We start from the raw sequence: 24,374 nt of genomic DNA on the forward strand, positions 1-24,374 counted from the left end.
CCATGCTCAAAATCTTGCTGAGCCTCAGCCACCTCCCCGAGGGGCAGGGCTCAGGACCTGCAGCCCACCATGCCCAAGCCCCACCTGTGTTGAGCTCCCACACGGCCCGAGCCTCCCTGACGGGCACTGCCCCCTGTTCAGTGGCGCCCAGTCCCATCAACCGCCCAAGGGCTGAGGAGTGCAGGTGCGTGACACGGGACTGGCGGGCAGCTCCGCCTGCGGCCCTGGCACCGGGATCCACTAGGTGAAGCCAGCTGGGCTCCTGAGTTGGGTGGGGACTTGAACTTTTATGTCTAGCCAGAGGATTGTATATGTACCAATCAGCACCCTGTGTCTAGCTCGGGGTTCATGAATGCACCAATCAGCACTCTGTATCTAGCTAATCTGGTGGGGACTTGGAGAACTTTTATGTCTAGCTAAAGGATTGTAAATACACCAATCAGCACTCTCTGTCTAGCTCAAGGTTTGTAAACCCACCAATCAGCACTCTGTGTCTAGCTCAAGGTTTGTAAATGCACTAATCAGTGCTCTCTGTCTAGTTAATCTAGTGGGGACTTGGAGAACTTTTACATCTAGCTAGAGGATTGTAAATACACCAATCAGCACTCTGTGTCTAGCTCAGGGATTGTAAATGCACCAATCAGCACCCTGTCAAAATGGATCAATCAGCTCTCTGTAAAACGGACCAATGAGCTCTCTGTAAAATGGACCAATCAGCCCTCTGTAAAATGGGCCAATCAGCAGGATGTGGGTGGGGTCACATAAGGGAATAAAAGCAGGCTGCCGTAGCCAGCAGCGGCAACCCACTGGGGTCCCCTTCTGCACTGTGGAAGCTTTGTTCTTTTGCTCTTTGTGATAAATCTTGCTGCTGTTCACTTTTTGGGTCTGCACTGCTTTTATGAGCTGTAACACTCACCACGAAGATCTGCAGCTTCACTTCTGAAGCCAGCAAGACCACAAGCCCACCGGGAGGGACAAACAACTCCAGAAGGGAGGAATGAACAATTCCAGATGTGCCACCTTTAAGAGCTATAACACTCACTGGGAAGGTCTGCAGCTTCACTCCCGAAGTCAGCGAGACCACGAACCCAACAGAAGGAATAAACTGTGGACACATCTGAACATCTGAAAAAACAAACTCCAGACACACCATCTTTAAGAACTGTAACACTCACCACGAGGGTCCGCGGCTTCATTTTTGAAGTCAGCGAGACCAAGAACCCACCAATTCTGGGCACAACGGCACTGATGGGAGTATAGCAGTATCTGGTCACCACCTTGGTTTTGATGGGTTTTGGCTGGCTTCTTTACTGCAACCTACTTTATCAGGAAGGTCTTTATGACCTGTATCTTGTGCTGACTTTATATCTCATCTTGTGACTTGGAATGCCTTAAGCATGTGGGAATGTAGCCTAGTAGTTCTCAGTCTCATTTTACCCATCTCCTACTCAAGATTTAGTTGCTGTGGTTCACACGCCTCTGACATATCAAAATATTCTTTATACCAGGGAGCCATATTTTAAGGTGAAATTGGCTGCACTCCTTCAATGTGCTCTAGGGGAAGAAACCTTGAATTGAAATTAAAAGGAGTTGGTTTCTAATCATAAAACTGTCATTGAGTAGAACTACAAAATCTTGAGTCTCAGTTTATTCTTTTGGGAAATGGTGTTGGGTTAGGTGGTATTAGAATTACCTTTAAGTTCAGGCTAACACAGATGATGGGGGTGAGGGGGAGGAAGTAGCCAGTAAGTATTCTGTCTCTGGTCTTTGAGTACCTGTTTCTCAAACATTAGTGTTGAATATAAAAGTGTTCTAGGAATAAATGCTCAGTGCTGCAAATTGAAACCAGCAATCAGCCAAAAGTTCTCTTAGCAAGGCAGTTTATTTCTGCAGAAGGGTGCCACTCACATCAATCAAGATGGCAAGAGCACAGGGAACAAAGGAGAGCATCAAGCTTTTATCTCTGATGGTAGTCCCTACCTCTGTGTCACTCCCCCATGGACTGGGGTCAGACCGCACAATCTGAGCTAACCTGATTGACTTCTTGCAAATACTTTTCTAAATATGGAAGGGAAGGGGGATGTGAGGTACAGTGGTGAAGCATGTGAGATGTGTAGTTTCGGGGGAACAGTGGGTGCAGGTAACCAAGGGAACAGATGTGAGTTATTCATTAGAGCTGATGGGAAGGGGGTAGTCTGTTTAACAGTAACTAGGGGCAAGGAGGAACAAGAAAGTTGAGTTTGGGAACAAAAGACAAGGAAGTTAGCAGGCTAAATCTTTGAAGAGAAACTCAGAGAAATTCATTGTATCTTACATTAGGTAAGAAAAAGCCATGAAAAGAGGAATTAATCAGAGTGAAGTATTGTACCTTGATCTTTTCCTTGTGGGCAATCGGGCCACAAAATCCAAAAGAGAGGAGCTGAAGCCTGACTGGCCGGCCACACAGAACTTCGTGAAGATCCCTGCAGAGGCTACAACACAAACAAACAAAGGCATAAAGAAGCCAAATTCACTCAAGAGTATGATGGCCTGTGAGGACATTAAAGAAACCCGGAACCAGATAGTTATTCAAGTGGTGAAAACAGATTTCATTCAGGAACAATTACAGTTGGGGAAAATACTTCAGTAGCATATGAGAAAGGAAAATAAATCTTGGGTACCCCAAACTCATAAAGCCAAGGGGAAAAGTTAAGCTGGAAACTGGGTCATGCAAACGCAAACTTGCCTCCCCCTTTTGGTTCCTAAATAAGATGGCTATAAGATGAAAAGCTACACACCTCCCCGAAATATTTTGCCTACAAGGAAATTGCTAGTGAGCTCCAAGATCTTTACCCTAAGGTGTTTCTGTTAAAAATTTCACCGTGACAATGTAAGTTGATAGCTTATCTCTACAGATGCAGTCACCCCTGCCCACTTGACACAAATGCATATCTGATCGTTGCCCTGCCCCATTTTATCTATCTTGTCTTATATAAAAAATGCAGATTCTCTGCATTTTTCCTCTGTTCCATTTTCCTATGTCATCTTATGTGTAAAAAAAAAAATGCAGATTCACTGGGCCAGACAAAAGCGTGAATGACTATTTTTCCCTACCGCCCTTACATGAAAATTGTATACTTCTCAATATCCCACCCTTTCCCCTTTAAATTGGGAGCCCTCAAAATTATATTCCGAGAAAGGCCTATACTTGTCTCCTGGAAGTGCATCCTTAACTTTAGCAAATAAACTTCCTAAAATAATTGAGACTTGTCTCATCATTTTTCTTGATTGACACATAGAACTGGGATCAATTCCAAATATATCAAGAACAAGTGGGGGCTGGGTGCAGTGGCTTGTGCCTGTAATCCCAACACTTTGGGAGCCAAGGCAGGAGGATTGCTTGAGTTCAAGAGTTCAAGACCAGCCTGGGCAAGATAGCAAGACCCTGTCTCTACATTATTTTTTTAAATTATTATTAGCTGGGCACATCCCTGTGGACTCAGCTACTCAGGAGGCTGAGGTGCAAGGATGGCTTGAACCCCAGGAGGTTGAGGCTTGAGGCTATTCTGAAGCATAAAAATGCCACTGCATTTCAGCCTGGGCAACAGAGAGAGACTCCTTCTCATAAATTAAAAAAGAAGAAAAGAAGTGGGAATTTATAGCCAAGGAGCAGGTTGAGGAGTGGTTGGTAGACAGAAAATTACTATTACAACAGAGTAGGAAGAACCTTGTTAAATTAACCTAACAGGATTCTCTTTGAAGGCAGGCCAGGGTGATCACATGTCACCTGGGGCACGGTGAGGGATAAGGAATTGGATCAGATATTAAAGGTGATCAGATGTCAAGGGTGGGGAGTTCTTTCAATCTGAGGTAACAGGATTCTTGCTTCAAGTGGGCTAGGGAAGCTCAGCAAGCACAAAGCCCAAGTGAAGGCCTAGTGGAGAACAGGGCTCAGAGAAGTCAGACTAAAGTCTAGTCAAGGAGAGATGATTTGTTGCTGACAAGTAGTGCAAACAAAAGAGGACATAGGGGCACAAGAATCGTTGATGTCAGCCTCTCCAATGAGGGCAATTCCAACTTCAAAATATCGACTTTGTTATAAGAACGTTCAAAAGAAAAGCCTTATGCAAATATGCGTCTATTAACAATTATACACAACAAATATATAGCTGTATGTTTCAGTTATTTATTTATTTTTTCTAGCAGAAGCAACACCTTTCTGGGCTTTAAAGCTCTGTGGATTATACACATTTAAACAAATACCCTCATTAAAAACTCAAATTCCAGAAGCTCTTTGCAAAGAGGACCAGTGCCTATTTGAATATTTCATAGACTATAATAAACTGGCTCAGATTTCCTTGGCTGGTTGAAAGGTTCTGAAGAAAAAAGAAAGGAAAAAACATATTCAATGAAAGTGTTAAATATCCTCCAATATCTGGAGCTAGCAACTTCTCTGCATGGGTTGAGCTGAATTTCAAAACCATTGTCATTCCTAAGACAACCTGTAGTTTTAAATGACTAGGTTGTCAGCCTTTAAGTTTTCTGCATTTGCCTTTTCTGCTTTAGTGAATAGTAACAATTACATCGCAAACAGCATGTTATTTCCAACTGTTTTTTGACAGAAATCTTTGTGTTACAAATATTGCAAACTTGAGTTCATTTGCATGATTCATTTTTTATGTAAATCTTAAGGGTGGAGTTTTTCTTTTAAGACTTCAATAAATTTGGTCTTTAAAATAGTATTGATTTGTCTTTCTCACACACACAAACACATACTTGCTAAGCACAAGTGTTAAGGGTTTGTATAGATTTGGAAACAATTTTTAACATACAGTTGTTAGGTTCATATAGCAAGACTTTTTAATCTGGAATTCACTGATTGGGGGAAGGGAAATGATGCATTTAGAAAAAGGAACCAGGGAAATTATATATTCTTTTTTTGTTTTTTGTTTTTTTTCAAAGAACTTGTTCCAACACCCTCAAACTGAAAAAGAATAGATTGAATTTTCTTATATGTAATCAACTGAAAATGTCATTTCTGGTTTAGAAAGAAGACAGAATTTTTGTGTTATGAAGTGCAACGGGCTTGGGGATAGCACAGGATGACCCAGAGCCTTGAAGATGTTTATCTTTCAAGCTGATTTAAACATTTAACAACTTCCGAGTCTTTGAAGATCTAAGGAAAAACCAGTAGGATTAAAGCCTATGTTCCAACGTCTTAAAATAACTTTAAATGTCTAAAGTAGCACAAAGGCATTGTTTATTAATTATATCTAGCTTTTGTAGAATATATGTAGTAACATATTTATAGCAATTTATCCATATATATGTATGTGTGTATATACATATATGTGTATATATGTGTGTGTGTACATGTATATATGTTTACTGAACACTAGATATGCAGAAGGCATTGATCTTTGCAAAGAGGAATAAGTGAATGTTAGCTACAAAGGTTTCAGCCCTTGATGAAGAGACTTTGACATTTACCTTAGATTGGCTAAACTTGAGACAGGTGTGTTCATGACTACACACCCATGACCTACTTCTTCGTAGAAGATTGACTTTAGAAAACTCGTAATTGTAACTTCTTTCTCTGCCTCTTTGAGATGTAAATCTTTTCTAAGACTCTTGAAGTTTTATAACCCAGGAATGTCTTCTCAAGGACCTGGGAGCCATTTTTTGAAATGTAATCATTGAAGGAGATAGTGCCTCTGTCTCTTTGTGGGAGGGTAGGCTTAATAATACGTGACCATTAGCAAAGAGATGTCCTAAGTACATTGACTAACCTCTCCCCTAACATCCTCTTGGACCTTTGCACTAGCTCATCCCAGTGCTTAAAAATCCTCCAGTCCAGGCTTTGGTTTGCTTGGCAGAGATTAGTTCAATCTCTATCCCCTATTGCCATAGTTTTGAATATAGTCTTCCTTGCCTGTTTAAATCTGTCTGGTACAGGTTTTTGTTTGTTTATTTTTCATCCTCAAGGAATATAAAATCTAGAGAAGTAAAAGTCACAGTTAACTTAACACAAGAGCCTTCAGTTAGTTAATACAGGAAAAATCACCCAGGCAGTCACAAAAGAGAGATTTCACTTTGTAATCACAGATACAAAGACTTCACAATAAACATCTAAGCTATACAAATGACTTGAAATGTAATGCATCCAAATTCGTTTATTTTTATTTTGTTAAATATACCTATTTTTTCCTAATGTGATTTAACATGACTATGATGCGTTTACAATTATAGTAGTGAGGATGTATAAAATTGTGAAGAGTTAATGAATACCTAAACAATACCATTTAAATCAACAGCATTTGTCCTCAATGTTTTTCTTTGTGAATTCTTTTTACCTAAATTCTAAAATTAAATTTTGCTGAGTGTTTTCAAAATGTCAACTCCCTGATCATCCAAATTTGCCCTTTTCATTTTATCTCTATAGAATTGGCTGCCAAATCCTATTGTTTCTTAGATAATCCTTTCTTCTACTTAACTATTAATATTACCATTGTTGAATACCAAAAACCATCACCAATTATAATGTTTACTGTAAATGTGAGTGTGTTATACTATCCAACTATGTACATTAACATGCCTTTATTATTTTAAGACATTCTTAAATAGATGAAGTTGTAAATAACTTCGTTTCCAGGATCTCTGCAAAATTCATTTACCTAATCAACAACTTTAAGAAGCTCTCAGGCCAATAGATTTCTTAACGAAGATCATCAAAAAACTTTGTACTTTACAGGAGTGTTTTAAAACCCTCACTGGCTTCATCCATTAATTCCAGGCTATTATGTTCATAATCTATACTCAAGCCCTATCAGCCCCCAACACCACTTACAGACCTGCTTTACCAGCACCCTGCCCAAGACAACCTCTTAAATATCTATTTCTCTCCTTCCTCTCAGATGCTACTAAGAATCTTATCAAGGTAGTGGCCTCTCTTAAAGCAGTCAGCAATAAACTTACCTTTGCTTTATCAATGTATTGTTTTGATGGTCTTTTGAAGGAGTCAGCAGTTGATACCACCAAAGACCAGGCCTTTGTCACTGCCTTCCTATCCTGGATTGCTGTTGTAGCCACTTAGCTAACCCCTCATCTGCAGCCTTTCATCTCTTTAGGGTATTCTGCACACCCTAGCTAGACATCTTGTGCAAGAAATTGGGAGAACATTAACCACCAGATAAAATCCAATTTCTACGTCTGACCTGAAATATATCCCAAGTTCCCTTTTCAGATTTACTGTCTATCATACCCAATAGTCAAACTCAATTTTAACCAGAAGGGCCAATTCAATTTTCTCTCTCTGTCTTCCTCCGCCTCATTTTCTGATGTTTCTACACAATTTGCTCTCAATCCCTATTTGTATAAATACTACTCAAATTTTAAACATTGTTCAATTCACATTTCAACTAATAAATCCCTTATTTTATCTGTTTGCCTTTTCTGTGGTCTGAATTCTCTACTGTTTTGAAAGTCTGGTGTACAAATAATTGTTGCCACACAATTGGCCCTTAACTTATAACTGCCTTGGACATTTTACTTCTATTTCTCCTGACTGATTGCTTGCAGGCATGAATTAGGCTATATATTGCTTTTTAATTTCCTATGACAAACTAGCAATTCACTTTTTGACCTTTGCCTGCTCACACCTTCAGTATCTTCCAGTTCTCTCTGGTGGAACTCTTGGTGGCAGCCATACATAGAGGATATAGCTCAAGATTGACCTCCAGAGCTAGTGATGGTCTCTGACCTACTTGTCATGCAAGTCAATGTAATCAAATCCATGAATGATACAGAAGGATGTAACTTCAAAGCGTATTATTTATGTATCTTTTCAGACATTCTAATGAACTTTTTTAGCTGTTACATACAATAAACTAAATGAATTTAAAGTGAACAATGTGATAACTTTGGGTATATCCATACATCTTAAAACCATCATAATCTATTACCATAATAAACACAATGAACATTTCCACCACACTGAAAATTTCCTCATGCCTCTTTGCAACCTATTTCTACTTCTTCTCCTCATCCTCATGCAGCCATTGATTTCTTTTCTATAACTATAGATTGGTTTGCATTTTCTAGAATTTAATATAAATGAAATCAAAGAGCATGCACCTTTGAGAAGGAAGGTCTAACTTCTTTCACTCAGCATAATTATTTTGAATTTTATCCATATCATTGCATGTATCTGTAGTTCATTTCTTTATACTGTTAAATAGATATTTATAAATATAGAAGTTTTACCATTCACTTGCTGATGGACACTTGTATTATTTCCTGTGTTGAGCTATTTTAAATAAGGCTGCTATGAACATTCTTGGGAAAGGCTTTTTATGAACATATGATTTCATTTCTCTCAGTCAAACAACTAGAATTGTTTGGCTGAATCACATAGTAGATATATGTTTAACTTTTTAAGGAATCAACAAATTATTTTCCAAAGTGGTTGTGTCATTTTCATTCCCACCAGTAAAATATAAATGTTCTGGTTCTTCTAAATTCTCATCAACATTTCGTTGGGCCACAGTTTTCATTTTAGCCATTCCAATTGATGTGTATGCAGTGTTATTGCATTGTGATTTTAATTTGCATTTCTTTGACCACCAATGAGCTGAACATCTTTACAAGCATTCATTTTCAACTCATCTTTTTTAGTCTCTGTCTGTATAGGACTTTTACATTTCTTAACTGAATTGTTGGTGTTTTAATTACTGAGTTTTAGGAGTTTTGTATATATTTTGGACATAAGATCTTTTTGATCACATGTGAATGTGATTTGCAAAACTTTGTTCTACTCTTTACCTTGACTTTTTTATTCCCTTAGGAGTACCATTGAAAACACAGATACTCTAATTTTGATAAACTACAATTTGCCATTCTTTTCTTTTATAGAACATACTTTGGGCATTGTACTTAGAAATTTAGCCTTACCCAAAGTAATGTAGATTCTTTTCTCCTATGTTTTTCTTTTACAAGTTTTATACATTTAGCTTTTCTTTTTGGGTCTAGGGTCCATTCAGAATCAACTTCTGTATGTGGTGCTAGGTATGGATCAAAGTCAATTTTTTTTTATGTAAGGATATCCAAATTTTCTGGCACCATTTGTTGAAAATACTATCCATTTTTCTACTGAGATGAATTTGTATCTTTGTCAAAAGTCAATTTACCATATATGCATAGGTCTATTTCTAAACTCTCTATGCTGTTCCATTGATCTGTGTATTACTCTTTATACCAATAACACATTCTCCTGATTACTGCAGCTTCATAATAAGTCTTAAAGTCAGGTAGTGTGTATTTCTTCCTACTTCATTCTTCTTTTTCGAATTTGTGTTGGCTATTCTATGCTATTTGCATTACTATATAAACCTTAGAATTTCCTTGTGAAATTCTTAAAAGAGAAACTTGCTGGGATTATGATTATTATCACATTGAATTGATATACGCTTTGGAGAGAGCTCATAACAGATTGAGTTTTCTAACCTGCAAACACAATCTTTCTCTCCGTTTGTTTAAATCATCATTATTTTCTTTCAGCAAGGCTTTTAGATTTTAGTACTCAGGCCTTATACATCTTCATCATATTTTTTCCAAATCTTCTTATTTTAAAATTCTATTTGGGATAGTATTTTTTACTTTGATTTCCAAATGTTTGTTGCGAGTATATAGAAATACAATTAATTATGTATATCCACGTTCTATATTGTGACCGTGATAAATACACTTAAGTCTTGTAGCTTTTCCCCCTTCAAACTGGATATCTTCAATTTGTCTTCAAGTCTGATTGTACTGGCTAAAATGAGAATTGGTGAGAGTTCCTTGTTCCTGATGTTAGAAAATAAGCATTTAGTCTTTCACCATTAAGTGTATTAATAGGAGTATATTTTTTACAGATTGTCTTTATTAGATTAAAAAATTCTACTACTCTTAGTTTGCTGAGAGTTTCTATGAAAAGCAGACATTGGATTTTGTCAAATGATTTCTCTCATCTCTTGAAATATTTACATGGATGTTCCTTCTTAATCTGTTAACATGGTGAATACCTTAATAGATTTTTTTAGTGTATTTGTATTATTTATACATCCTACCTGGTCATGATGTGTTATCATTTTGACTTATTGTTTGATTTGATACACTATGATTTTGTTTAGAATTTTTGCATCTATGTTCATGACAGATACTTGTCTGCACTTTTTTTTTCTATTGATATGCTTTGTGTCTCAGAATAATGCTGGCTTTATCCAATAAATTCAGAAATACTACGTTCTCAATTTTCGGGGAGTGTTTGTGCAGAATTGGTCTTTTCCCTAAAAGTTCAGTAGCATTCAAAAGTGTAACCATCTGAGTCTCGAATTTTGTTGTTGGAAAGGTTTTGAAGTACAAATTTAACTTCTTTAATACACATGGGGGCTATTGTGGATCTCTATCTCTTGATAAAGCTTTTGTAGTTTAAGACTTTCAAGAAATTTTCTCATCTATGTTGTGAAAGAACAACTCTTAACATGAAGTTGTTCATAATATTTAATAATTATCTTTTTTTAAAATGTATCTATCAGCTCTATGGTGATGGCACTACTCTTATTCCTGATACTGTTAATTTGTCTATTCTCTCTGTGTTCCTGCAGAGAAGTTAATCATTTTTATTGCGTTATCAAAGAGCTACCTTTTCATTTCATATATTTTCTTTATTGTTTTGCTGTTTTCTATTTAATTAACTTCTGCTCTATATTGACTATTTCCTTCTCCTTATTTTGGATATAATTTACATTGGCTTTTAGTTCCAATTTGTCCTTAGGTAGATACTGAGAATATTGCTTTGAAATTTTTTTTTCCCTACATGTTTTGTTTTCATTTGTATTGACTTCAAAATACTTTCTAATCTCTATTTTTGTTTTTTAATTTACATTTAAATAATTTAGAAGTATGTTGTTTAGCTTCCAAACATTTGGGATTTTCAAGTTTTTTTTTTATTATTTCTTGTTTAATTTCATTGCGGTCCGATAATACGTTTTGTATGATTTAAGTACCTTTTGTTTACTGAGACTTGTCTTCTGGCCCAAACTATTTTGTTTTTAGTAACTGTTCTGCTAATATTTGGAAAAAAGATACTGATTCCTGTATTCTGTTATTTTGGGGTGGAATATTCTGAAAGTGTCAACTGGGTCAACTTGGTTGAATGTTGTTTGAGCCTTCATTATTCTCACCTATACCCTGCACACTTAATTCTATCAAATATTGAGAGTGGGGTATTAAAATCCCTGACTTTAATCATGTGTTTTTCTATTTCTCTTTGTAGTTTTATCAGTTTTTACGGAATGACTTGTAAAACTCTGTTATTAGGTGCATAACCATTTAGAATTATTTTGTCCTCTAGATGAATTGACACCTTCGTCATGTTGAAATTTATCCTTGAATTACTCTGGAATTTATTTCTCTGATATTAATAGAACTATCCCTGCTTTCTTTTCATAGGTAATTTTTTGGTATATTTTTTCTTACCCTTTTACTTTCAACCTATTCATGCCTTTATATGTAAAGTCAGTTTTTAATGAGGACTTGCTTTTTATGCTATATGACAATTTCTGCCCTTTAGTTGGGGTATAGAGAGTGCATCATATAATTATTGATAAAGTTGGAATTACTTTTTTCTGTTGGTTTTAATTTGTCGTCTCTTTTCTTTTTTTTTTCTTTTCTGTTGGCCTTCCTTTGAATTAAATGAGTATTTTTCATAATTGCATTTCATTTCACTTGTTGCCACATTAGGTACAACTGTTTGTTGTGTTATGTTAGTGGTTCCTTTTGGATTTGTATAATATGTAATTCATTCCTCACATTCTACATTCATGTTATATCATATCACTTTGCATGTAAGAATCCCAGGACAACATACTTCCATTTTTATCTTCCTAGTCTTCGAACTAGTCTTACCATCAATATACCTATACATATGTTATAAATCAAATAATTATCTTTATTTTTAATTTTTTCTGAATACAGAAACACAAGTGGAAATAATTATCATTTTTGACTTAAAGAGTTCATTCTCTTTTTAAAAAGTAGGCTTATTCTTAACGAAGTTTTAGGTTCACAGCAATATTAGCAGAAAATGCAGAGCTCCCACATACGTGCATAACTTCCTTCATTATTAACATCCCCTACATGGTAACATATTTCTTATTATTGATGAGCCTACATTGACACATTGTCGTTACCCAATATCCATAACTTACATTAGGATTCACTGTACATTCTATGGATTTGACAAATATGTAATGACATAGATCCCCCAAACTAGCATCATACAGGATAGTTCACTGCCCTAAACAATCCTCTGTGCTCTGTCTCTTCATCCTTCCTTCCACACTACTCCCTTGCAACCACAGATGTTTATATTATCTCCATAGTTCTGCATTTTCCAGAATGTCATATAGTTGGAATCATACAATATATATCCTCTTCAGATTACCTTATTTTACTTAGTGATATGCATTTAAGACGTTCCTCCATGTCTTTTCATGCCTTGATGGCTCATTTATTTTTACCACTGAATAATATTACATTGTCTGGATGTACCACAGTTTGTTAATCCACCTACTGAAGGAGATCTTGTTTGCTTCCAAGTTTTAGCAATTATGAATAAACCTGCTGCAAACATTTATGTGTAGTTTTTCGTGTGGACATAAGTTTTCAACTCATGTGGGTAAATACCAAGGAGCACAATTACTGGATCATATGACAAGAGTGTGTTTAGTTTGTGAGAAGCTGAAAACTGTCTTCTGAAGTGGCTATCACAGTTTGCATTCCCACCAGCAGTGAGTGAGAGTTCCTGTTGCTCCACATCCTCACCAGCATTTGGTGTTGTCAGAGTTTCAGATTTTTGCCATTCTAATCTTTTGTAATTGTATCTCACTGTCATTTTAATCTGCAAATCCCTAATGATGTATGATGTTGAACATCTTCTCATATGCTTATCTGCCATCAGTATATATTCTTTGATGAGATGTCTGTTCAGTTCTTTTGCCCAAATATTTTTGCCCAAATATATTTGCCCAAATATTTGGGCTGCGGTGGTTGTGGGGCTGATGAGAAACCACTGAAATTCCTGGGGAAGCAAAGTAGAATTTCATAAGAACAAAATGGATGGAGAGGAGAAAACCTGTGGTGGCTGTGAAGGCCCTGATGCGATGTACGTGAAATTGATATCATCTGATGGCCATGAATTTATTGCAAAAAGAGAACATGCATTAACATCAGGCACAATAAAAACCACATTGGGTGGCCCAGGTCAATCTGCTGTGAATGAAACCAATGAGGTCAATTTTAGAGAGATACCTTCGCGTGTGCTATCAAAAGTATGCATGTATTTTATGTATAAGGTTCGCTACCCTAACAGCTCCACCGAGGTTCCAGAGCTCCCAATTGCACCTGAAATTGCACTAGAACTGTTAATGGATGTGAGCTTCCTAGATTGTGAAATAAAATAAATTATAATAAACTGTTAACTCTTTTCAGTATTTAATACCTGTAGTTCGGTTAGTAATTTTTTCATATATAGCATGTTGCCTGTATGCAGTTGAACTATATAAAGTTCATTGCAAAGGAGATTATCTTCTGTTTTTTGCACAGCAATCAAAGTTGAAGTTTGTTTGCTACATCAACAAATTAAGGATATTTCCACAAACTGAGAAATAAAGATGCCAATTTTTAAAAATAAATAATCATCATCATAAAGATAGTTATTTATATTTACCAATGTGATGACCAATTCTGGTTCTATGCATTTCTTTGTAAAGATCTATTATTTTCCTCTCAAATTATTTTCTTTTAGCTCTTCTATGTGTAACAAGTACTTATTTTATCTTTAACTCCAAATGATATATTTATTAGTTATGGAAATCTAGGCTGACATCTTTTTTTGTTTGTTTTAGTCATTTCAGTAATTTAGTTTTGTGGCTGTACTTTCTGGCATTGTTTCTGAAAAAAAAAAGTCTGCTGTCATTCTGATCTTTGTTAGGTGAATCATTCAGATTTTCAATCTAGGAGATGATTGTTTTTATTAACTTTGGAAATTTGTGCACCATTTCTTCAAATATTTTTCCTAGGTCAGCCCTCTTATCCTTTTTCCTGACACATTCTATTTAAACTGCTTGAAGTTGTCTCACAGACAACGATGTTCTGTATATTTTTTAGTCTTTTTTTCTTTCTGTATTTTATTTTATACAGTTATGACAGCTATATCTTCAAATTACAAATCTTATCCACTATAATGTATGATATACCATTAATTGCCCCTAATAGTAATAATAACTATTTTAATGTCATTATCTACTTAAGACCTGTGTCTTTTTTTTTTTTTGAGACAGAGTCACTCTGTCACCTAGGCTGGAGTGCTGGTGGAGCTATCACAGCCACCACCTGGAGCTCCTGGGGTTGATTCTCAACCTCAGCCTTCACAGTATCTGGGACTACAGGCACCTGCCACCATACCTGGTTAATTTTTATTTTTTGTACAGATAGGGTCTCACTATGTTGCCCAGGCTGGTCTCAAAATCCTGGGCTCAAGTGATCCTCCCACCTCAGCCTACCAAAGCACTGGGATTACAGGAATGAACCACCATGCCCAGCCTCACCCTGTCCTTCCTGAGTTGGTTTTGATGGCCTAGTATTTCTGTTAATTATATTTTTCTGCTTAGTTGCATGTCTAGTACATTTTCATTGAATTTTACTGATTGTGTGCTAGATATTTTTGTATTCTTATAAGTTTTCTTAAGCATTTTTGGCTGGGCGTGGTGGTTCATGCCTGTAATCCCAGCACTTTGGGAGGCTGAGGTGGGCGGATCACTTGAGGTCAGGAGTTCGAGGCCAGCCTGGCCAACATGGTGAAACCCCGTCTCTACTAAAAACACAAAAATTAGCCGGGCATGGTGGCACGCGCCTGTAGTCCCAGCTACTCATTAGGCTGGGGCAGGAGAATCACTTCAACCCAGGAGGCAGAGGTTGCAGTTAGCCGAGATAGTGCCACTCCACTACCGCCCGGGTGACAAAGCACAACTCCGTCTCAAAATAGGTATTCTTAAGCATTTTAGAGTGATTCAGTTTTACTGGGAAATTGATCCTTTTGAGACTTGCTTTTACAAGTTTGTTAAGTGGCACCAGAGCAGTGTTTAGTCTGAAGTTAACTTCCCCACCACCCAGACAAAGCTATTCCAAGTGTTCTGTGCGATACTCTGAATTATGAAGTTTCTCATGTTAACTAGTGGGAAAAGGAACGATTACCAGCCATGACTAAGTCCCAGGGATTGCTCCTTCTTCTCTTTTTAATGATACTTTTTGCAGCCTCAGTACGTGTGCCCAAATGTATGCATTGATCAGTACTCAGCTGAAGGCGTGAAGGAGATCAACTGCAGATCTTCACGTCTCTGTGCGTGCAGCATTACCATTCTTTCTTGTGAATTGTGGATATTTCCATAACCAGAATTTTTGCTTTATCTCAGAGAGCTCTGGGCTCTACAGTGCTTCCCCTTCTTATGTCATAACAAAAACTCTCCCTTGGCCGTCAGCTGTGGAGACTGAAGACTCCTCTCATGAAGTTTTGTGTCTCTCATGAATCATTGTCTTTGGTTGCCTGATGTCTGATTTTGTTAAAATAATTTTTTTAAAACGCTTACATTTTATCTGTTTTTTTTTTCATTATTTCTGGTGGGAACTTAAATTCTGGCCGGTTGAAAGTGTGTCTCCTTTTTAGTTTAAGAGCCAATTCATATTGTATTTCTGATATTCTATGGAAATTGTCTTGTTCAGGGTTTTACAGAGTTTGGACATTGATGGAAACAAAAAAAAATAAAATTCTAAAAATGCAACACCTTTACACTCAGATTGTAACAGCTGTAATTCAGTCACCTATTCTTTTTTAAACGAGCATTTACATGTGAGTGTAAAAACTATTTTAAGTAAAATTCATGTACTTGTTGTTTTTCTCTTTTTAGATGTCACATTTTGAAAACAATAATTTATCAATAGGTCGGTGCAATAATAACAATTTTACTGAAGAGTATATTAGTCGCCCTTCTTTTGTGGAGCAGTTTTGATGAAGTCCTCTCTCAAGACAAAGTCATGATTTTTGAAGCCTTTTCTGAGATCTTGTCCAGTGTGTAATATTAAAACGTGCCTTCATTGCTCATTTGTATCATCTTATACCACGTAAAATTTTTCTTTGCCATAACAACCCTAATATATTTTTAACTTATGTCTAGGTCTATGTGAAACAAATAATTCCAAAATTTTATTCTTTTAAACTACTAAAAATTCCCAATATTTATATTATTATGGGGACTTGTTTTATATATATATATATACACACACAGTAAAAATAGGGGAGAATTCAGTAATTACAATGTCAATGCCCCCAAATACATTCTAATAATTAAAAAGTAAAAAGCAAACCCAACCTTCTTTCCATTTAATAGATACTCGATTAATGCAGAATAGCAATCAACTTTTCTGAGAATTTTGATCACAAAGCTGCTTCACTTCTTACCAAATCAGCTTCACTGATTCATTATATTTTTCCTCTTTCTGGCCTGCCTGCCCTCCCTCACTCCTTCCCTCCCTTATTTCCTTCCTTCCTTCCTTCCTTCCCTCCCTCCCTCTCTCCCTGCCTTTCTTCTCTCCCTTCCCTCCCTTCTCCTTCCTTCTCCTTCCTTCTCCTTCTCCTTCCTTCCTTCCTTCCTTCCTTCCTTCCTTCCTTCCTTCCTTCCTTCCTTCCTTCTTTCCTTCTTTCCTTCCTTCCTTCTTTCTTTTCTTCCTTCCTTCTTTCTACTTGCTTTCATAATATTATTTGGGGAGCACTGGAATAATAGCATTGAGTTATCATGAGCGCTCATGATAAAGTGGTACGTAGTACATTTGCGTTCTAACATAAATACACGTGGTATGAAACCTTCAGAGACTTAGTTGAGATGCTTTGTTCCTCTTTGCTTCAACTGACAGTGCAAGGAACAATTTTAGATTTCTGCAGGTTTATGTCTCACAAACATGTACACAGTGAACAAAATTTAAAGCAACTCTTTAGATAACTGAGACCTTAAAATGCCTACTTCCATCTGACATTTCAAGATAATTTTTTTAACTTGTAAAAATTGATTTTGCTTAAATTATCTAGATACATGCCTCATCTGTACTCTGCTTTTTGCCCACAAATATATCTTCTTTATTTCTCAGGTCTTTTTTCACTCCAGTCAGGTTAAAGTTTTTGAATTGATTTGACTGATGACCTCACATCTATCTTTACATATTTACATCCAACCAATTATCAGATGCTAAAATGAACTTTGACAAATAAGAAAACTTTTCTCTCTTGAATAGTGGCTGAGCTGTAACAGACTTGTGAATTTAATCAGCCTTAAAATTAGTATGAGCGTGTGTGTGTGTATGTGTGTGTGTGTGTGCACGTGTTGATATATCTATTTAGAGAGTCTCCGGTCTCATACTTTTCTCAGATTTTCATCCACCAAGCAGCTTTGTGAAACAGATGCTGTTTATCATGTCTTTGCCTTCTCCAAGTTGATGTTAATTTTAGAAGTCAATGAGAAACATGGAAAGCTTAAATTCTTCATCAAATTAAATGTGGCAAAGAAGACATCAGAATGTTACAAGAGTCTATTGGAAATATATCTGCTCATTGGTTCTTGTATAGTCTTCTTTCTTCAGAGATCTATATTTATGCATGTTCCTTGTTTGCTTCCTTAGAAATCTATAAATTATATCTATATCTGTCAGTCTGACAAATGTATTACCTTATACACCCATGGAGAATTTTATCAGGATAATTTTAATGGCCTGTAGCTATTGAACACAGCTGGTGACAAACCATTTCTTCTGTTATTTATTGACCACAGCATTAAAACCGTTTTCAAAACAGTATTCAAGAAAGCCAGAAAATTGGGTACATTGTGTATCTTCTATTGAAATAAGATACTGTTTGTAAACAAAAATATACATGTTCTCATCTTTATAACTGAATTTAAATTTCAGTTAATTAATAAATGCTTTATTATTATGTTTGACTCTGAAGAAATCTTTAAATTTAAGCTTTGAAAAAAAGACATTATAAAATTATATCACTCAGGGGAATGAAAAGGTTAAATAACTCTTATTCCTAACTTTTCACATTCAAAGTGCAACTATAATTTCAAAGTTTTTCAGAATTTTAATCTCTACTGTGTGTCTGGTACTTTAATATGTAATTTAATCTTCACCAAAAAAACTTCATGAAGTAGGTAATCTACTCATGATAGATTCTATCTATCACTATTTTACTGATTAGAAAACTGAGTCTTGAATACAGTGAGTATATTGACCAAAATGTATACAGTTGGCAAATGTCAACTAGGACCTTTCTACTAACAAAGTTTTTTTTTGTTTTGTTTTAATTAGGCAATATGCACTCAGTTATATAATAGAGGATGATTATATAAATGGAACTTTAATTTGGTAAACTGTTTTTAAAAACTAAGGATTCAAAAATTCCTAGAGTATCTATTTTCTTTCTCCTCTTCCCTTTTCTGCTCTGTAGTATTTAATGGTGTATCATTCTAAGAAAATAAAACTAATATACAAGTTCATAATAATGTTCTTCAAGCACCCTATGTAGCAAAAGCCATAAACCCAATTTATTTCAGAGTAGTTTTCAGATCACTATGTTTGAGAAATTGCTGTGTAATTTCAGAATCAACAGCTAACAGACTTGGCTTATAGGTTTTATTTTTTTCTTATGAGAAGAAATATCATTTAATTTCCACCATCAATTGTAACATTGCACTGAGGTTTTAGTAAAATAATTTGCTTTTACTTTCTATTATAGTCTTTAGAGTGCTTTAATTGGAATCCCATTATTATCTTTTCATTGAATTTCAGTCCAAGGTAGATCATAAAGACAGCTAACTGCATTAATAAGAAGTACTTTTACTATTTCAAAAGTAAAAATATTTCACTATTTTTGTGTCTTGAATATGAAGATTAGGTATTCTTATAAGAAAAGTAAAAAATACTGAGTGACTTCTTTAATCTTTTTCAATCTTATGACTAATTCTTTCTTTTTTAATTAAATATTCATCTTAGGATTAATGATTCCCTTAAAATAATAAAATAATTATAAAATGTATTTGCTCAGGCCTATCGTATTCTACAATTTCCAACATTACAAATATTTTTTATTCATTCATTCATCCATAAAATATTATTTAAAACCTACTGTGTGCCACCTCTTGTTCTAGAATCTAAGAATAAAATGGTAGAACAAAACAGTGTATTGGCCTGGAAGTTATTAAACAAATGATCATAAAAATGTATTATGATAAATTATGTTAAGTGCTTTGAAGAAAATGTGCAGGAACTTCTAGGAACATGTGTTAAAGAGACCTGATCTGGGGTGGTGAAGTGAGGAAGTTTGGATAGGAAGTCTTCTCTGAAAAAATAATGTTAAAACAGATTTTTTTTAAAGGAATGTGTAATAATTAGGCAGAGAAGAAGGGAAACAATAAACTAAAAAGCTTTTGCACAGCAAAAGTAGCTATCAGCAGAGTAAACATACAACCCACAGAGTGGGAGAAAATCTTCACAATCTACACATGTGACAAATGACTGATATCCAGAATCTGCAACAAACTCAAACAAATTAGCAAGAAAAAACAATCCCATCAAAAAGTGGGCTAAGGACACGAATAGACAATTCTCAAAAGAAGATATACAAATGGCAAACAAACATACAAAAAATGCTCAACATAGCAAATGATCAGGGAAATGCAAATCAAAACCACAATACAATACAACCTTACTTCTGGAAGAATGGCCGTAATCAAAAAAATTAAAAAATAATCAATGGTGTGGATGTAGTGAAAAGGAAACACTTCTACAGTGCTGGTCGAATGTAAACTAGTATAACCACTATAAAAAAACAGCGTAGAGATTCCTTAAAGAACTAAAAGTAGAGCTACTGTTTGATCCAGCACTTCCACTACTGGGTATCTACCCAGAGGAAAAGCAGTCATTATACGAAAAAGATACTTGCACATGCATGTTTATAGTAACACAATTTGCAATTGCAAAAATGTGGAACCAGCCCAAATGTCCATCAATCAACGAGTAGATAAAGAAACTGTGCTACGTGTGTGTGTATGTATGTGTGTGTATATATACATATATACATATATATATAATATATATATTATATATACATATATACATATATATAATATATATATTATATATACATATATATATATTATATATATATATAAATAAATACTACTCAGCTATTGAAAGAATTAATGGCATTTGCAGCAACCTGAATGGGATTGGAGACTATTATTCTAAGTGAAGTAACTCAAGAATGGAAAACCAAACATCATATGTTCTACTCCTAAGTGGGAGCTAAGCTATGAGGATGCAAAGGCATAAGAATGATACCATGGATTTGGGGACTCGGGGAAAGGGTGGGAAGAGCGTGAGGGATAAAAGACTACAAATGGGGTTCAGCATATACTGCTTGGGTGATGGATGCACCAAAATCTCACAAATCACCCCTAAAGAACTTACTGGTGTAATAAATACCACCTGTTCCCCAAAACCCTATGGAAATAAAAAAAATAAAAAAAAAATACACAAACAGAAGCCCCTGAAGTGAGGAAGAGCATTGCTGGCTTAGAGAGAAAAACATGCAATAAGCCAAGAGAGTAGTTACAGGAGAGACTGCACAGGGCCTGGGGACCATTCTGTTTTGGAGTCTCTACCCCATGAGCACTGGGAAATCACTGAAGGATTATACCTAACTGATATTTAATATTTAGACATGATTGTATATCTAGAAAACCCCATTGTCTCAGCCCAAAATCTCCTTAAGCTGATAAGCAACTTCAGCAAAGTCTCAGGATACAAAATCAATGTACAAAAATCACAAGCATTCTTATACACCAATAACAGACAAACAGAGAGCAAAATCATGAGTGAACTCCCATTCACAATTGCTTCAAAGATAATAAAATACTTAGGAATCCAACTTACAAGGGATGTGAAGGACCTCTTCAAGGAGAACTACAAACCACTGCTCAATGAAATAAAAGAGGATACAAACAAATGGAAGAACATTCCATGCTCATGGGTAGGAAGAATCAGTATTGTGAAAATGGCCATACTGCCCAGGGTAATTTATAGATTCAATGCCATCCCCATCAGGCTACCAATGACTTTCTTCACAGAATTGGAAAAAAACTACTTTAAAGTTCATATGGAACCAAAAAAGAGCCCGCATCGCCAAGTCAATCCTAAGCCAAAAGAACAAAGCTGGAGGCATCACGCTACCTGACTTCGAACTATACTACAAGGTTACAGTAACCAAAACAGCATGGTACTGGTACCAAAACAGAGATATAGACCAATGGAACAGAACAGAGCCCTCAGAAATAATGCCACATATCTACAACTATCTGATCTTTGACAAACCTGAGAAAAACAAGCAATGGGGAAATGATTCCCTATTTAATAAATGGTGCTGGGAAAACTGGCTAGCCATATGTAGAAAGCTGAAACTGGATCCCTTCCTTATACCTTATACAAAAATTAATTCAAGATGGACTAAGGACTTAAATGTTAGACCTAAAACCATAAAAACCCTAGAAGAAAACCTAGGCATTACCATTCAGGACATAGGCATAGGCAAGGACTTCATGTCTAAAACACCAAAAGCAATGGCAACAAAAGCCAAAATTGACAAATGGGATCTAATTAAACTAAAGAGCTTCTGCACAGCAAAAGAAACTACCTCAGAGTGAACAGGCAACCTACAAAATGGGAGAAAATTTTCGCAACCTACTCATCTGACAAAGGGATAATATCCAAAATCTACAATGAACTCAAACAAATTTACAAGAAAAAACAAACAACCCCATCAAAAAGTGGGCAAAGGATATGAACAGACACTTCTCAAAAGAAGACATTTATGCAGCCAAAAGACACATGAAAAAAATGCTTATCATCACTGGCCATCAGAGAAATGCAAATCAAAACCACAATGAGATACCATCTCACACCAGTTAGAATGGCGATCATGAAAAAGTCAGGAAACAACAGGTGCTGGAGAGGATGTGGAGAAATAGGACCACTTTTCCACTGTTGGTGGGACTGTCAACTAGTTCAACCATTGTGGAAGTCAGTGTGGCGATTCCTCAGGGATCTAGAACTAGAAATACCATTTGACCCAGCCATCCCATTACTGGGTATATGCCCAAAGGACTATAAATCATGCTGCTATAAAGACACATGCCCACATACGTTTATTGTGGCACTATTCACAATAGCAAAGACTTGGAACCAAGCCACATGTCCAACAATGATAGACTGGATTAAGAAAATGTGGCACATATACACCATAGAATACTATGCAATATAATATGTTATGCAATATAATACTATGGAATATAAAAAATGATGAGTTCATGTCCTTTGTAGGGACATGGATGAAATTGGAAATCATCATTCTCAGTAAACTATTGCAAGGACAAAAAACCAAACACCGCATGTTCTCACTCATAGGTGGGAATTGAACAATGAGAACACATGGACACAGGAAGGGGAACATCACACTCTGGGGACTGTTGTGGGGTGGGGGGAGGGGGGAGGGATAGCATTAGGAGATATACCTAACGCTAAATGACGAGTTAATGGGTGCAGCACACCAGCATGGCACGTGTATACATATGTAACTAACCGGCACATTGTGCACATGTACCCTAAAACTTAAAGTATAATAATAATAATAATAATAAAAAAGAAAGAAACATGAATCCTTAAAATAAATAAATAAATAAATAAATAAATATTTAGACATTTCTTTCTTATAAGGAGAACTTCCTCACAAGCTAGAAGAAGAAACACTCCCTTTGGCTGTAAATTTTAAAGTTGAACATTATAGACTGTATATCCATTTTGGAGTACAATGCTATCTTTCTATAAGGAAATAATAGTTTAGGATGCCCAAAAAGACCAATTACAATATTCATTGTTTGCTAGCATATGGCTTGGTAAGTCTTTACCAAGAGCAATCAGATTTTATCATAGAGCAATCCAAATTGCTCCATGATGGCTATTGAACACACACATTCTAAACTAAATTTTCTACAGATAATCCATTGACTTTGTTCACCATTACCTTGGGAAATCTGACATTCAGGGAAGTTAGATGGAGAGGCTGATTCTATTCTGAAAGTGTAAGTGTTGAGAATCTGCTGTCTGCAAATACTTAGGCTTTTTCTTCCTCTTCCTTTCCCAGTTGTCTTCTATTTCTTTAACATGTCTTCAAATCATGTTTTCCTTATTCTTTCCTTTTTAGGTTATATTATCTCTATGTTTCTCTATATTTTGGTATGATTTTTACTTCTTGTTTCACTATCTTCTCACTGTAAGTATACTTTTATCAAAATATAATTAATACATGCAAATGTAATGATAAAGATATGTTAAAATGTCATTTAGCACCAAAATGTTACAATAAAAAACAAATCAGTCCCTTATTTTCACTTTTCTATCTCATCTTTCCATTCCCCAAATACAAGAACTTTTGACCATTTAAGTGTTCTCTGGGGGAAATAAACCTGCTAAATATATAAGTAATACACATATTATAATCAATATTTAATAACTTCCAACATAATTCCTATTGCAAATAAGGATGTTAAGCAACCTATTCTGTTTTGTTTCTGTATTATACTACTTACATAATTATAACTTTTAAGTGTAATAAATACTTGCTTCATACATTTGCTTATTTTTTTAGTTAGTTACTAAACCTTTTCACGTATTTTGATGGTTTTGTCAAATACCTGTCAATAAAATTTTCCATAATATAAAACATCAGGTAGGAGTTTTTTAAAAGTTTGTTTTGGTTGTTTACCACAGCCTTCCTGTGTAGAGCTATGCAACTTCCTGATCCATTCCAGATGGCTACTTTATGGTATTATTACATGTTTTTCACCCCCCACCACCCCGGGAATTTCCTTTGTGGTCATATAGAAGCTGACTTCACCTAGCATCTATATTGGATTCCAGATTTCTGAAGCACATATGTTTCTTTGTCTTGGCTTACTCCTTTTTATTTTTAATATGGTTGCTTTCTGAACAAAGAGTGCAAGTGAGATGAAGTGTTTGAGACTCAAAGTTAGAAAATACAGTTTTTGCTATTGTCACAGTTGATTGATAGTTTTGCTAGGTATAGAAGCCTAGGTTTAAGATTATTTCCTTTCACTCAAAAATAAAGCATTAATTTCAAGAGAAATTAAAGCATTGTACATTATCTTCTGCCTGCCAATGTTCTAGTTTAAAAGCTC

General features: G+C 35.6%; 1 protein-coding gene and 1 long non-coding RNA gene across 2 annotated transcripts in view; both read left to right on the top strand.

Moving 5' to 3' along the window:
- The window catches only part of LOC117974497 (uncharacterized), a 313,480-nt gene that overhangs the window by 68,999 nt on the left and 220,107 nt on the right, over positions 1-24,374 (top strand). The window lies entirely within an intron of this gene.
- On the top strand, positions 13,129-13,610 carry LOC100977090 (elongin-C-like). The gene has a single exon (XM_034929936.3). The coding sequence runs from the start codon at positions 13,134-13,136 to the stop codon at positions 13,479-13,481; it is 348 nt and encodes a 115-aa protein (XP_034785827.1). The 5' UTR covers positions 13,129-13,133; the 3' UTR covers positions 13,482-13,610.

The sequence above is a fragment of the Pan paniscus genome, chromosome 8 (genome assembly GCF_029289425.2).
Source record: "Pan paniscus chromosome 8, NHGRI_mPanPan1-v2.0_pri, whole genome shotgun sequence".
NCBI classification, from domain to species: Eukaryota; Metazoa; Chordata; class Mammalia; order Primates; family Hominidae; genus Pan; species Pan paniscus.